Source organism: Astatotilapia calliptera, chromosome 22 (assembly GCF_964374335.1).
Source record: "Astatotilapia calliptera chromosome 22, fAstCal68.1, whole genome shotgun sequence".
NCBI lineage: Eukaryota > Metazoa > Chordata > Actinopteri > Cichliformes > Cichlidae > Astatotilapia > Astatotilapia calliptera.
In genome coordinates this window covers 23,412,501-23,425,306 of record NC_137442.1, presented here as the reverse complement: position 1 = coordinate 23,425,306, position 12,806 = coordinate 23,412,501, and the positions used below count along the sequence as shown (strand labels likewise).

Here is a 12,806-nt window from a genome sequence, read left to right as displayed (position 1 = left end):
GTGAATTTTCTGACTAATTTGACTTGCTGATAGTATGAACCATCCAACAATTCTAAGCTTCACTTCTGCTGAATGACGTTCTAGTATTTTACTAGTTATAATAACAGATGTGTGTCTGTGCGTTGCTATTAGTGTTAGCTGTTAGCATAGCAACCCACCCTTTTCTTTCTTTTTTTTCCTTTTTAGTTCTGGTTGCTTCTGAGCCCAAAACCAACATGGTGGCAAGTGCGTCCAAAAACGGCGGGCAATGCCACAGTTGCTACAGTACCGTGCAAAAGTCTTGAATGATCCCTCGGTTTGCTTCCATTTTGATCTAAAACAGCCAGACTTTCTGGTAGTTTTTAAGTGGTCTTGACCAATATTTCTCCAGGTTTTCTGAAAGTTTTCCTTTGGACGTTGGCTGTTTCCTCCCTCATCTTCAGTCTATTTCACTTGTTAAGCTACTTAACACTGACCTATAAATATTCGAGCATAAAAAAGACAGCTAACTCAAGCCACTGTATGAACAATATATATATTTTTAGCACCTTATTACTAGCAACCTGTAGCAAAACACATACCCATTTTTGTAGCTGAAAAAGGTAAAAAACAAAAAAACAAAAAAAAATAGCACCATTTGAGATGCATAAAATAGCTCAGTTCCCAAATAGCTATTAGCCAAAAAAATTGTCATATCTCGGCATAGTGTGTTGTGTGTAGTAATAATAATAATAATAATCTAGGGAAACTGGACAAGCTGGTCAAAAGAGCAGGGTCAGGAGAGGAGCAGATGACAAGAGAGGTACAACAAGTATCTACATTTCTATCAGTAAAATATGGCGCTGTCATGGTTTGAGACTGTATTTCAACCAGTGGTGTTGAAATACACCACTGGAACAAACAGAACAAAACAGAACAAAAAGACACCAAACAACTGCACGGAGTCACTCAATACACCTCAACACAAGGGTTGACAATGATGACCACATGATACCACGCTTTTTTTTTGAAAAGCAATTTAATTCAGTTTAACATTCCCCTTGGGTTATTTTGTGGAAAACTAAAGTCTGACCACAGCTTCACAGAGTTCCAGATATAAAAAAACAAAACCAAAAAAATGATAAAATAACAGATAAAGCCCCAAAATACAGTAACATGTAGCACTGCAAAAGCACTTTGTGAGGCTTTTTCAGAATATGTTGTTATCCTTATGTGATTGTGAGGGTTTGGTGGTTGTGCTTGGATTACAGTACCTGTGGTAAATGGGCCCAATTGCTGCTCATGTTTTCTGCTTCTTCTTAAATCTGAGCAGAGTGAAGCACACAGATGGCTTTTGCCGCTACTTTGAAGTACAAAATGGAAGGAAATGTTTTAAAGTGGTTGCATTTCCAAACATAATGGCATTAAAAGAGGACACAAAATGAACTTTACCAACATAATTACAAAATCCAATGTGTCTTCTGTGTAAAAGTATTTTTTTATAAATAAGCTGTTTTTTCTGCACACATCATTCCATTTTGAAAGCTTATCGACCTTAAAAAAAATCCCTTTTTTTGGCACTTTTTATTGCTGGATAACCATTGACAATAAAAAAAGACAAGGGGCTAGCCATACTTTTTATCAAAACATTTGAAAGTGTATAAAAAGCCACCATATATATATATAAAAAATAAATATATACAAAACAGTCAATCCATCAGATACTCCTTGAATGTAAGTTTTTGACATCTGTTTCTATAGAACTGGAAAACATTTCCAGGGGATTTTCTCTTAAAAGTCAAATTCAAATATGTTTCTTCACACCTCAAGCACAGGGACAGGATATTAGAAATGCATGGGATGCACTCAGAATGGGATTGTGTCAGAAAGGAACAGAGATATGAGAGATGGCAGCAGTGCTAACATAATTGTGTGTATTCTCTTCCTACAGATTTATACAAACAAAAGGTAGAAAAAAAGAGTAGAAAAAAAAAGAAAAACAACAGCCGAGACCAGAATCTTAAAGAAAAGAAGAAGAAGAAACTGCAGTTTGTGATTCTTGTCACCTCTCCTGGGTTGTTTTAAAATATACAAAAGGAATAAAACACAGCGAGGAAAATGTAAAAAAATGAGCCAAGACCAAAAATAAGAGCAGGAAATAAAAGCAACGAATTGGCTTTCGTGGGGGAACAACAATGATGCAATAAAAATGTGCTGCCGGTGTATCTTTGCAGGTCTCAGTTCCAGCGAGGCCCTTAGAAAGAAATCGCAGATGTTTGCTCAGAACTATAGAAGAAATCGGTGAGGGTAAATCTAGCTATTCAACAACAAAGGCAGTGCCTATATTCCATCTTGTGGTCAGACTTAATAACTTTGGGTCACGGTGTTTGGCTTTCTTTCTTCTCCTTGTAGTCTTTTTGCTTCAGCCCCCCTGCCCCTTTCCTCCATCCCCTGTAGCCCTTTACCAGGGGCCCTTGACAGATGGGCCCTTGGGGCTGTATTCTACTGGATGGCTCATACAGTCTGCGGGATTACAGCGGCCATCTTTTCCTTTGGAACCCTGTTGTCCAGGAGGGCCTGGGATCCCAGGGACACCCTGCTGGCCAACGGGACCAGGGGGTCCCATCTTACCATAGCCTGGGGGGCCTGGAACACCTTCAGCATGAAAGGAAAAACAGAGAATATATTCATCATGTCAACACCTCACAGGCTGTTATACAAGCTGAGCAAAGAACATAACTGCCCAGGAGCACAAAACACCCCAGATTTTACCCCGTCTCCTTAAAAAATGTAGATTGGTTTACTAAAGATATTTTTAAAGGTACTTTAAACTGGTTTATAGAAAAACAACAAATTGACAGTACTGTAAAAAGAAGTGCCAGCGAGATAGCATTAGAGTGGCATCAGCTTTGTCAGTAATAGCAAAAACATGAGTTCCTAAATGCAACGCTATCCCCCTTTAAAGATTTATTGGACGTATAATATTAGAATATAAAATCCGTAAGTACAACACTTCCAAAATAAAAAAGCGTGGATACAAGACGAATGAATTTAATCATCAGTAATGTCATCAAATATCATCTGCACGCCATATCAGAAAAATATACAAAACAAGCACACAACACGAAGCATCATCTCGAACAGATGACGTTATTTCCGTGCCAGTTGTCGGGGGAACTTGAATTAAACATGAACGGATATTAAACTCCCACTTTGATCACTTCATGAGTAGCACGGCATCTTTTTCAGCCCATGCTCAACGTCCTGCTCCATGTAATGTGAGCACAGATGCTAATTTGCTAATTTACACCATGCTAAGTGAACTCCATCATGATTAGGGATTCTCAGATGCGAATTTGGCTTGAAAGAATCAGACTGGTGATTTTAATTAAGGCCATTTAAGAACGATGAAAAATTACCTCATCGTGCTGGCAATTTACTAATCAACAGCAAGTTCTAAGGAATTAGCAGCCTTTATGCTATTTCATCCAGTAGAATAAACATAAAGCGTGCGCAGATGGAAATGCTGTCACACAACGTGAGCAAAGGAAGAAAGAAATCTAATGAGGCAAATAGCTGCCACTGAACTATACGATGAATGATGAATGAGTGGGGTATATTACCCGGTGCTCCAGGAGGGCCTACATCTCCCATCTCTCCAACACCCTTGTCTCCTTTTTCTCCAGACGGTCCTCGTGGTCCTAGGGCAAGAAAGTAACACATGACCATATGGCAACAAAGCTGCTTACTGTCTGCTTATGATAACGTGACATTACTGTCACCCTCACCTGGGAGTCCTTGTCCTCCTGGCCGGCCTTGTCGGCCAATCTGTCCTGGAAGACCGGGGGCACCTGGGGTTCCGGGACTACCAGGAGTTCCATCTTTCCCTGGAGGCCCAGGCCGACCCGGGGACGCCACCATCTCTACTGGCATCTGCATGCGAGACATGTAATAGGCCATTCTCTCTGGGGAGAAGAAGAAAACATTGTGAATAAAAGAAGTCCACAGAGGAAGGAGCAGCTGTTTCCCAAAGGACAAATAGAACCATTCTTGAAACACAGATATGCATCTCGTGAGATAATACTACTCTAGTGTACAAAGTGGTTTTTTGCCCACTAAATATTCACACAAAGTGCATTTGCACATGTCCTTACCGTCAAAGATCTTAATGACCTGTTGGCGAATGAAGTTCTTGACTTCATCGTAATTGACAACAGCCTGTTTGAGAAGACAGACAGAGAGGGGGAAAAAACCCCAAAACAAAAACCAGACGAGCACACATTAATCAAGGTAGATAATTAAAAAATTCATTATTTACAAGAACAGATGGAGCTAGCGAGCGCCTGTGGCCAGTCTCCTCATTTTTCTCACAACCAGCCTGGTTATAGCATGATTTGGAGCTGATTAAATGTTGGAGGAAAGACAAAAAAATCAAACCAAAAACAAAAGTGCAATGAAGCTGCATCTCACGTCATTTCCTGGCGATCCTGGAAGACCAGGGGGGCCGGGGGCACCTGCTGAGCCTGGACTTCCCCTTTCCCCTCTGGGGCCGACTGGGCCAATCATGGGCTGTGCATCCTTGGAACTATATGCTCCTCCACCAGGGGGCCCTGGCCTACCTCTTTCTCCTGGAGGACCCCTCTGGCCAGGAGTCCCTGCCTCACCCTGAGACACAGAGACAAATAAAGGTTATGCACGTCTTTTTACACCTTTATTTAATATTCACTATGTTGATGTGCATGATGGATGTTCTATAACTGTACTGTCCTTTTATTTTACCAAGAGTAATGTGATAAGGACTGTTACCAACTCAATAGCATCAAAATATGCAGAACTGTGTGATCTTATCACGATGGAGCCATTAATTTTATTTTATTTTTATTTTCACTCTTTAAACCCAACCTTCCAAAGGAGTGTTTCCTTTCCTGTTAAGTACCTGGAAGTTAGGCAAAGTTAAGCCACTCCACGAGAGTGGAGCTTATACGACGAGAGTCTTGAAAGGTTCACTGTACTTGCAATGTAACATATGGAAATATTGTTTGTTTTGCCACAGAAATGCCAAGAAATTATGTGGTACTCAAATATTACTTGTGAAGTACTTAAAATTATTTACATATTAAAATTTACTGACTTGTTACCCTTTTATTCCAGTGTACTTACCTAATATCATTACCTAACATTGTAATTTCAAAATAAAATACATTGAAAATCCATTTAGAAACACAGGAAATACACCCTTAGTTGCAGGCCTTACTGTAACGTGTTACTTGCTATCTATATACAGTATTCATTAAGAATATAACGATCCATCCGTCCATTCGCTTCCGCTTATCCTTTTCAGGGTCGCGGGGGGCGCTGGAGCCTATCCCAGCTGTCATTGGGCGAGAGGCAGGGTACACCCTGGACAGGTCGCCAGTCTGTCTCAGGGCTAACACACAGAGACAGACAACATTCGCGCTCACATTCACTCCCACATTCACACCTACAGGCAATTTAGATTGATCAATTAACCTATCCCCACTAACTGCATGTCTTTGGACTGTGGGAGGAAGCCGGAGTATCCAAGGAAAACCCATGCAAACACTGAGAGAACATGCAAATGCCAAACAGAAAGACCACAGCCTGATGGTGGAATTGAACTCAGGACCTCCTTTCTGTGCGGCAACAGTGCTAACCACCGTTCCACCGTGCTGCTGAATATAACTATTTCGCCAATTTAGGAAGCCTACTGTACAAATACAGACAATATTAATAACTGAATTAAGCCCTGTAAGACGGCTTTTGACTACATCTATATCACTTTCCACACTGTGGTGCTCAGCACTCAGGTTGTGTAAATACACTCAAAAACAGGCCCACTACATTAGCGACAGTGATTTATCGAGGACAAAGCAGCCCATAATGGACGTCTAATGTTTACACATCAGCGGCAGACAGGCGGCTCTTGAAACAGAGAGGAGCGAGAAGAATAGAAGAGTCCGTTCTTGTCTTTCTCCTCTGTTCTCCTTTTCTGTGCGGCTAAAAACCCTGACAATGCCGTCCTGTCAGCGTGACAAATAGCCTCATCTAGCATCTCCCCTCATGCTTAATAGCATTATCCCAGCGGCAGAAGAATAACTTTATCACTGTACCCACCTACTGTAAAGCCTGCGTCTCAGGCTACATCCAACAGGCTCAGTACTGCAGCTACAGAAGGTTAGCGGGCAGCCATCTGCCAGTTTGGAGAAGGGTGAAGTGAAGGGAGAAGGAATGAGAGTTTCAGCAGAGGGGTCGGAGGGTTAGTGATCTGATGACTGTGTTAAGTGCGAGTGCTGACTGAGCAGAGATGTGGGAGGGGGGCAGCGAGCATGTTCAGCACTGTAGTGTGCCGGTATTAGTCTCCGTGGGCTAAAGGGAACAGGAAAAGGGTGGATCTCACTGCGTTCAGATGGTCCGCAGAGGAGACGGATGGCTGAGCTTCACCTTGAGGAGGCACACACACACAAACACACACATTTCTAGAATACTGCACTGAAGAGTCGTCTCTTACCTTTTGCCCTGACTGCCCATTGTCCCCTGGCACACCTGCCACTCCCTGTCAAAAGAAAACAAAACAGAAAAACAAGTATCAATCAAGGAAAGAAATATGCGCAACATAATCTGTCAGTCTGCCTCCATTATACTTTAAAAAGAGGGCCAACACCACACCCAGACATTACTCACATCTTTTCCAGGAGAACCATCGCTTCCTGGCTCACCCTGAAGACAGGGTCAAAGCAAGGGAAAAAAAAAAACAATTTAAGTGGGAAATGTTGGCAGTCTGAATTATGTTTAATTAAATGTAGATAGGGTCATTTTAGAAAAGTACCAACCATAGGCCCCGGGTGCCCCGGTGGCCCTGGAGATCCTGGCATCCCTGGGAGACCCCTCTCTCCATCCTGGCCCTTATCTCCTTTTATACCCTAGTTAACCAGGGAGAAAAAAATGGAGAAGATTCTCTTCTATTATTTGCATGTTTGGCAGCAGGACAGAATTTCAATAGTGCCTCATTTCCACTTCCCTCACGCAGGCATACGCCAACAATACAGACCCACCAACACATAACGTTCCCACTTTCTACTGACGCATTAATTAACAGTTGTGGAAAATAAGATACTACTCTACTTTATGTTTTTTTACTTCTCTTTTCTGCAGTTATTTTCCACGATCACAGTCAGTGTAAATATTACTCGCTTTGCTCACTTGTTTATATTTGTCTGACTATACTGTTGACCCATTCTCCTGTATGGGATTGTTAAAGATGCATTTATTCACACTCAATCATTCAGCTCTTGTTTAACTAAATAGTTATCATGATATTTGAGAGATTCTCTCTCTCACCACTCCTGATGGGCCTGGAGGTCCTGGAGGTCCAGATGGACCTGTAGAGCCCTGATGAGGAAAGCAAATAGATTTGTGACGTCTAGCTTGTTAACACACTGAAATATTGCAATATGATGAATGTATATGTTTGACATAGAAGTGAACTTACAAGGTGGCCCGGAGGTCCAGGTCTCCCCTGAGGTCCTGGCGTACCTGGATCACCCTGGAAAGGCCACAAACTGACTGTGATGTATGCCAACTCGCGCTTTCAGCTTCCATGCATAGATTACTGATGTGCTTTATAATCAAGTTGGAGGAAAGATGTAAAGCAAAATAGTCACCTCATGTCCCGGTCTGCCAGGTGGCCCTGGTGGACCTGTGGGTCCGGCTTCACCCTGCAGGGATAAGAAACTTATGAATATGAACTAAAGGAAGCACGATAAGAATGCAGGACTCTGATTTTGGGAGATTCAAAAGAATAAGTTAGCAAACCAACAAAAAACTCCCCAAAAAACAGACTTTCATTGTAATGATCAGCTTGATAAAAACAATTTGGTTTCATGCAGAAGAAAGATGGTGTAAATGTGGCAGACACGGTAAAGCAGCGAGTCGCTGGCTAACCTTCTGTCCGGGAAAGCCAACGTGGCCGGTTTTCCCTTTGAATCCCTGAGGAGAGACATCAAAGAGAATGAGATTGGTACAGTATAAAAATTCACAAAGTCAAAGCAGCCAAAAGAAGAGACAGGCATGTCTTTGAAAATCCTGAACACCTGCTCTTGGGTAGAACACAAACTGTGATATGGTGAGAGAGGAATAAAAAAAAAAAGGAGAACTGGAGGGAGACAGACAGCTAGTCATGTCTCCAGTGGAGCGAAGCTGCGCTGCTATACAAGACAGAAAGTTAGGGAGATCTTAGGAGGAGGTACGAAGGTTAGAGGTTTTAGATTTGGTTACATTACGAGTAACATCTACATCCTTAACAAGAGTCGGTAAAGACTGCTGCTCCAACATGGCTGAGGGGAAGCAAAATATCGCGAGTCACGCTGTCAGTTAATTTGCATAGGGCAAACCCAGAGCAACTTGGTCACTTTATTAGGTACATCTGTTCCAATCACATGATAGAAACTCAGTGCATTTAAAGTTCAAACCGAGCACGACTGAACGTGGCGCGGTTATTGGTGCCAGACAGGCTGGCCCTGCGTATTTCAAAAACTGCTGATCTTCTTGGATTTTCACCCACACAACCATCTCTAGCGTTTACAGAGAATGGTTGAAAGAAAAGAGAAAATAATCAGTGAGCGGCAAAAATGCTTGGTTGATGCCAGAGGTCAGAGATGAACGGTCAGAGAGCGTGATTGGAAGGCAACAGTAACGAGAAGAAAAAAAGCAAAACAAAAAAACTTGTTACAACCAAGGCTTGCAGGAGGACATCTCTGAAAGCACAACACTGAAACAGATCGGTTACACTGGCTGCCACTCCTGTCAGCTAAGAACAGGAAACCGAGTCTATAATTCACACAGGCTCACCAAATTTGGACAATAGAAGAAGACAGTCATGACATTTGTTTGTTAGGGTCGAAATTTGGCAAAAACAAAATAAAAGCATTGATCCATCCTGTCTTATAACGGTGGTTCAGTGGTGGGAGATATTTTCTTGGTAAACTCCGGAGCTCTTAGCACCCCAACTGAGCATCTTTTAAACACCACAGCCTGATAATTGTTGATCACATCTATCCTTTAAAGACCACAGTGTGCCTACTGTATCTTCTGATGGCTGCTTATATGCTGAAGAAATAATTAGATTAATTTCTGATGTTAACGCTGAGAGGAAAAAGGCATTTACATTTACAGCATCACTTAATGAGCACTTGTGCACTTAGATATTGCTGCTGACACAGCTTAGCTGACGACTTTAACTCACTAAATCACCTACTGCTAATTTGCTAATTAGCAGTAGCCTATTGAACTTTTCTCTCTCCGTTGTCCTTTAAGGGGGGACACTGCACACGCTGTCTGGTACCTGCTAAGCACACTGAGATGACTTATGACTTGATGTGAACTGAATTAAGGAAACAATATTCCAGGTAGTTTTGGGATATAGTCAGTTCGAGTACGGACAAAATAAAACATACTGTGGAAAATGCACATGTGTGGAAAAAAGACATAAAACACAACCATTAACTTCAAGCGATGTTACCAGGATGGATATTCTATCTGTATAAAAATGAATCTCAAGGTAACATTTTATAGTAAATAGTAAATTGAAGGGTTTTTTAATGTTAAACAATATAATTGTAATCCAATTACAATCCATGAAAGAGTGTACCAGTAAGGAGGGCAATTCATGAATAACTGATGGGTCATAAATTACAATCTTTCTTATTAAAAAATGAAAGCCACATAAATTTGAACATTAATAATGAGCCAGCCTTAATTCTCTGCACAGTTACATTAAAGAATTCATTCTCTGCAACTGTTTCAGTGTTTTAAATCTGAACAACCAAGATCAAGTTGATGCAAGATTTTATTAATAACAACATGATTTTTGTACAATATGAAAAGATACTGTTCACTCTGATTAGAGGAGGGAATACTCACGGGCATTCCCCGGGGTCCTGCTGGGCCTGGAGGCCCTGTTTCTCCCTGATGAGAAAAAAATAAAAAGAGCCAGTGCCAAAGATCAGCTATTACAGCCACATCTTTACTCATCACTGCTTTTTTTTTCATTATATACTGTGTGTTTGTGTGTACGTTGCATGTGTGGGCAGACCACCCATCTGATTCATGCATGTGACCTACCCGCAGTCCTGGTTTCCCATCTTTTCCGTCAATTCCGTCAATGCCACGGGGCCCCTTTTAATATTGCAAGATAAGAGAGGACAGATAAGTACTCATAACAGCATAGAGTTCACAGGTAGGTCAGAAAGGGTCATACTTAGATTATAGAGTGCAAAAAATAAAAAAGAAATAATGCACATACCATCAACCCTGGCGACCCGGTTGAACCGGGTGGTCCACTTGATCCTTGAGGGCCTTGAGTGCCGTCGTTGCCCTAGAAGTAGAGATTTTCAGTCCAATTTGAAGTGCGAACAAAAACTGAAACAGCTAAATGTGTGTTTTGTACTCACTTTTTCCCCTTTGAGCCCAGGAAGCCCTTCCCTTCCAGTTTTGCCGGCAGGACCTGGTGGTCCCTAAATTCACACACAGTGATACAGAAAGTCTCAACAGTAACATCAAGAACAAATGGCTGCTTTAGTGGACTGAAAGCATTTACATACAGGTGGTCCTGGGAAGCCTGGTTGTCCTTGGAAGCCCTTAAAATATAAAGAGAAACACACTGGTAATCGGTAGTACTGGATCTGTCTGTTAGGTCTATGTGTCTTTGTGTTTTATAGTGCATACCTGATCCCCCTTAGCACCAGCAGGCCCTGCTGGTCCACTGTCTCCTTTAATGCCCTACAGACGCACAATGTTCACCCAGTTATTAAACTTAGAAATCATAAATGAAAAAGCCGGATCCTAAATATTGACAAGCTAAATTTACGATGAAATGCTGACCGGCAATCCAGCTTGTCCTTGATATCCAGGGTTACCAGGAGGCCCCTGCAAAAGGGAGGAAAGTTTTAGCCCAAATATATCCAACACAAGCATCCAGGACAGTGTTGATGCAATCCCTTACTGATTCTCCTTTTAGGCCAGCAGTTCCTGGGCTTCCACGTTCGCCCTTGAGTCCCTGATAAATAAATAAAGGCAGAAAATTAGTGTCTGCTGACATGTCAGTATCACCCCCCAGCTGTCAGGATGATGTCAGTGCTACCGTTTCTTCATAATCAAGCAGGCAGAGTGACTTACAGGCAGTCCAGGAGGGCCCATGGTTCCTGGGTACCCAGGCGTCCCTGAAGGACCCTAAAGTAGAGATCACAGAATCAATCAAATATGGACAGCACTTATTTTTTCTCCATGCTATAATGTGAGACAGAATGATTGTGTGATACTTGCCTGATCACCCTTCATTCCCGGGAGGCCATCTGACCCTCGCTCACCCTGTTGACCCTGAATGTGACAGGAGGGAAGAAGGATTAGAAAATGAAGAAGAGGATGTGATATGTATGTCTGCGAGAGAGGCTCCCCTGGCAGAAATAAAAGTGACAGGGTAAGTCAATATCAAAGAGTGGAAAAGGCTAACTAGCTTGGATCACATCCCCATGAGACTCCCTATTTGATTTTGTCCTCGGCTCTATACCTCCATGAGGCTTTAGCTCTGAGGTGGTGACACCCGGGAGAAAATCATTATAAATACATATATAAAGAGATTTCTTTGGAACTTTTTAAAATTTACTCAACATATTATCCAGACACTTGCCTTTAAATCCCATCCTCCATGTTTCAGGTGGAAATTTGAACTTACAAAAGCTTTTAGACACCAGCTGTAGCACATTAAAAAAACAAACAAATAGCTGACACCAGCAACAATAAAATGACATGTTATGAACAACAGGAAATCATAGAAAAGCTATATTTCGTTATCTGTTGACATTTGAAATCAAAGTATTTCTTGGTCGTTTTATTCTCTATCAGTACAGGTTTACATGACTCGCAATAATCTATTCAAAATAATGACATTCAGACTGATATACTAGCCAATATTAGCGATTTGCTAATATCAATATCAATATCAAGACTGACAAATAAAAATTAAAAAGTAAAGACAAACTAAACACTCTTCAACCATGGTATTAGTTATGATGTTGCATATTTTGTCCACCAGAGGTTACTCTCCACCTTCCCTGTATGTATGGTTGGAACGTCACAAACACAACAACCAGCTGATGCCAGTTGCGCATAACGGAGTAATCCACAACTTGTTGTGACAGTAAAACAAGATTATTTAGAAAATTCATGTTAAAAATATCAGCCGATATATCGATTTGAAATGATCTAATATCGGTATTGATCTTAAAAACCATTTATCAGTTGGGCTCTAAAAATAACCCATATTTATCTTATAGCTTGTGCAGCCCACTAAGCTCATTTTCCATCAGAAACAAGTTCTATTAGTATTTCTTTCTTTAAGCTAACTTTCTTTTGATTGGCTACCCTATATGTGGGGTCGAGCTGTGGGGTCAAGCTGCATGCCTGAGACGACCGCCTCTTTGACATCACACAGATCCAACAGAAGACTCCAGAGTCTCAAGTCGGTACTTTTGCCTCAGTGTGATTCATGAATACACACTGCTCTCATTACTTACTGTACATTTAATATGAGAGAACTTGTGATCGGTTATTACACAGTGTCTGACAGTTCGCCAGCTGGGATTTCCTTTACCTTGGCAAAATAGACAGTTTGTAAAGCAAATGGTCAGAAATGAGAGAAAACTACCTCCCAATTAGGCAACTGCCTGATTACCTTTAGTTTATACGCTGATCGTGTTTACCGCTGTTCATAATCTACACCTGCAAAAGCCTACATCGAGCCAAGACGAAACCCTGTGATTGGTTTCCCGTCA

General features: G+C 41.5%; 1 protein-coding gene across 5 annotated transcripts in view; it reads right to left on the bottom strand.

The window, feature by feature from the left end:
• Positions 1 to 978: 978 nt before the first annotated feature.
• col16a1 (collagen, type XVI, alpha 1) overlaps positions 979 to 12,806 on the bottom strand; it is an 83,857-nt gene continuing 72,029 nt past the window's right edge. For all 5 annotated transcript variants that reach the window (XM_026156035.2, XM_080296404.1, XM_026156034.2 and 2 more), the window contains 22 exons: positions 11,299 to 11,352; positions 11,152 to 11,205; positions 10,979 to 11,032; positions 10,858 to 10,902; positions 10,702 to 10,755; positions 10,578 to 10,613; positions 10,428 to 10,490; positions 10,280 to 10,351; positions 10,099 to 10,152; positions 9,898 to 9,942; positions 7,921 to 7,965; positions 7,641 to 7,694; positions 7,469 to 7,522; positions 7,318 to 7,368; positions 6,810 to 6,899; positions 6,661 to 6,696; positions 6,488 to 6,532; positions 4,429 to 4,623; positions 4,113 to 4,176; positions 3,747 to 3,923; positions 3,582 to 3,659; positions 979 to 2,613 (listed from right to left, as the gene is read on the bottom strand). In XM_026156035.2, coding sequence (XP_026011820.2) covers positions 2,420 to 2,613; positions 3,582 to 3,659; positions 3,747 to 3,923; positions 4,113 to 4,176; positions 4,429 to 4,623; positions 6,488 to 6,532; positions 6,661 to 6,696; positions 6,810 to 6,899; positions 7,318 to 7,368; positions 7,469 to 7,522; positions 7,641 to 7,694; positions 7,921 to 7,965; positions 9,898 to 9,942; positions 10,099 to 10,152; positions 10,280 to 10,351; positions 10,428 to 10,490; positions 10,578 to 10,613; positions 10,702 to 10,755; positions 10,858 to 10,902; positions 10,979 to 11,032; positions 11,152 to 11,205; positions 11,299 to 11,352 — 1,614 coding nt within the window. In that variant the 3' untranslated portion in view covers positions 979 to 2,419. The remainder of the gene's footprint in view (positions 2,614 to 3,581; positions 3,660 to 3,746; positions 3,924 to 4,112; positions 4,177 to 4,428; positions 4,624 to 6,487; positions 6,533 to 6,660; positions 6,697 to 6,809; positions 6,900 to 7,317; positions 7,369 to 7,468; positions 7,523 to 7,640; positions 7,695 to 7,920; positions 7,966 to 9,897; positions 9,943 to 10,098; positions 10,153 to 10,279; positions 10,352 to 10,427; positions 10,491 to 10,577; positions 10,614 to 10,701; positions 10,756 to 10,857; positions 10,903 to 10,978; positions 11,033 to 11,151; positions 11,206 to 11,298; positions 11,353 to 12,806) is intronic.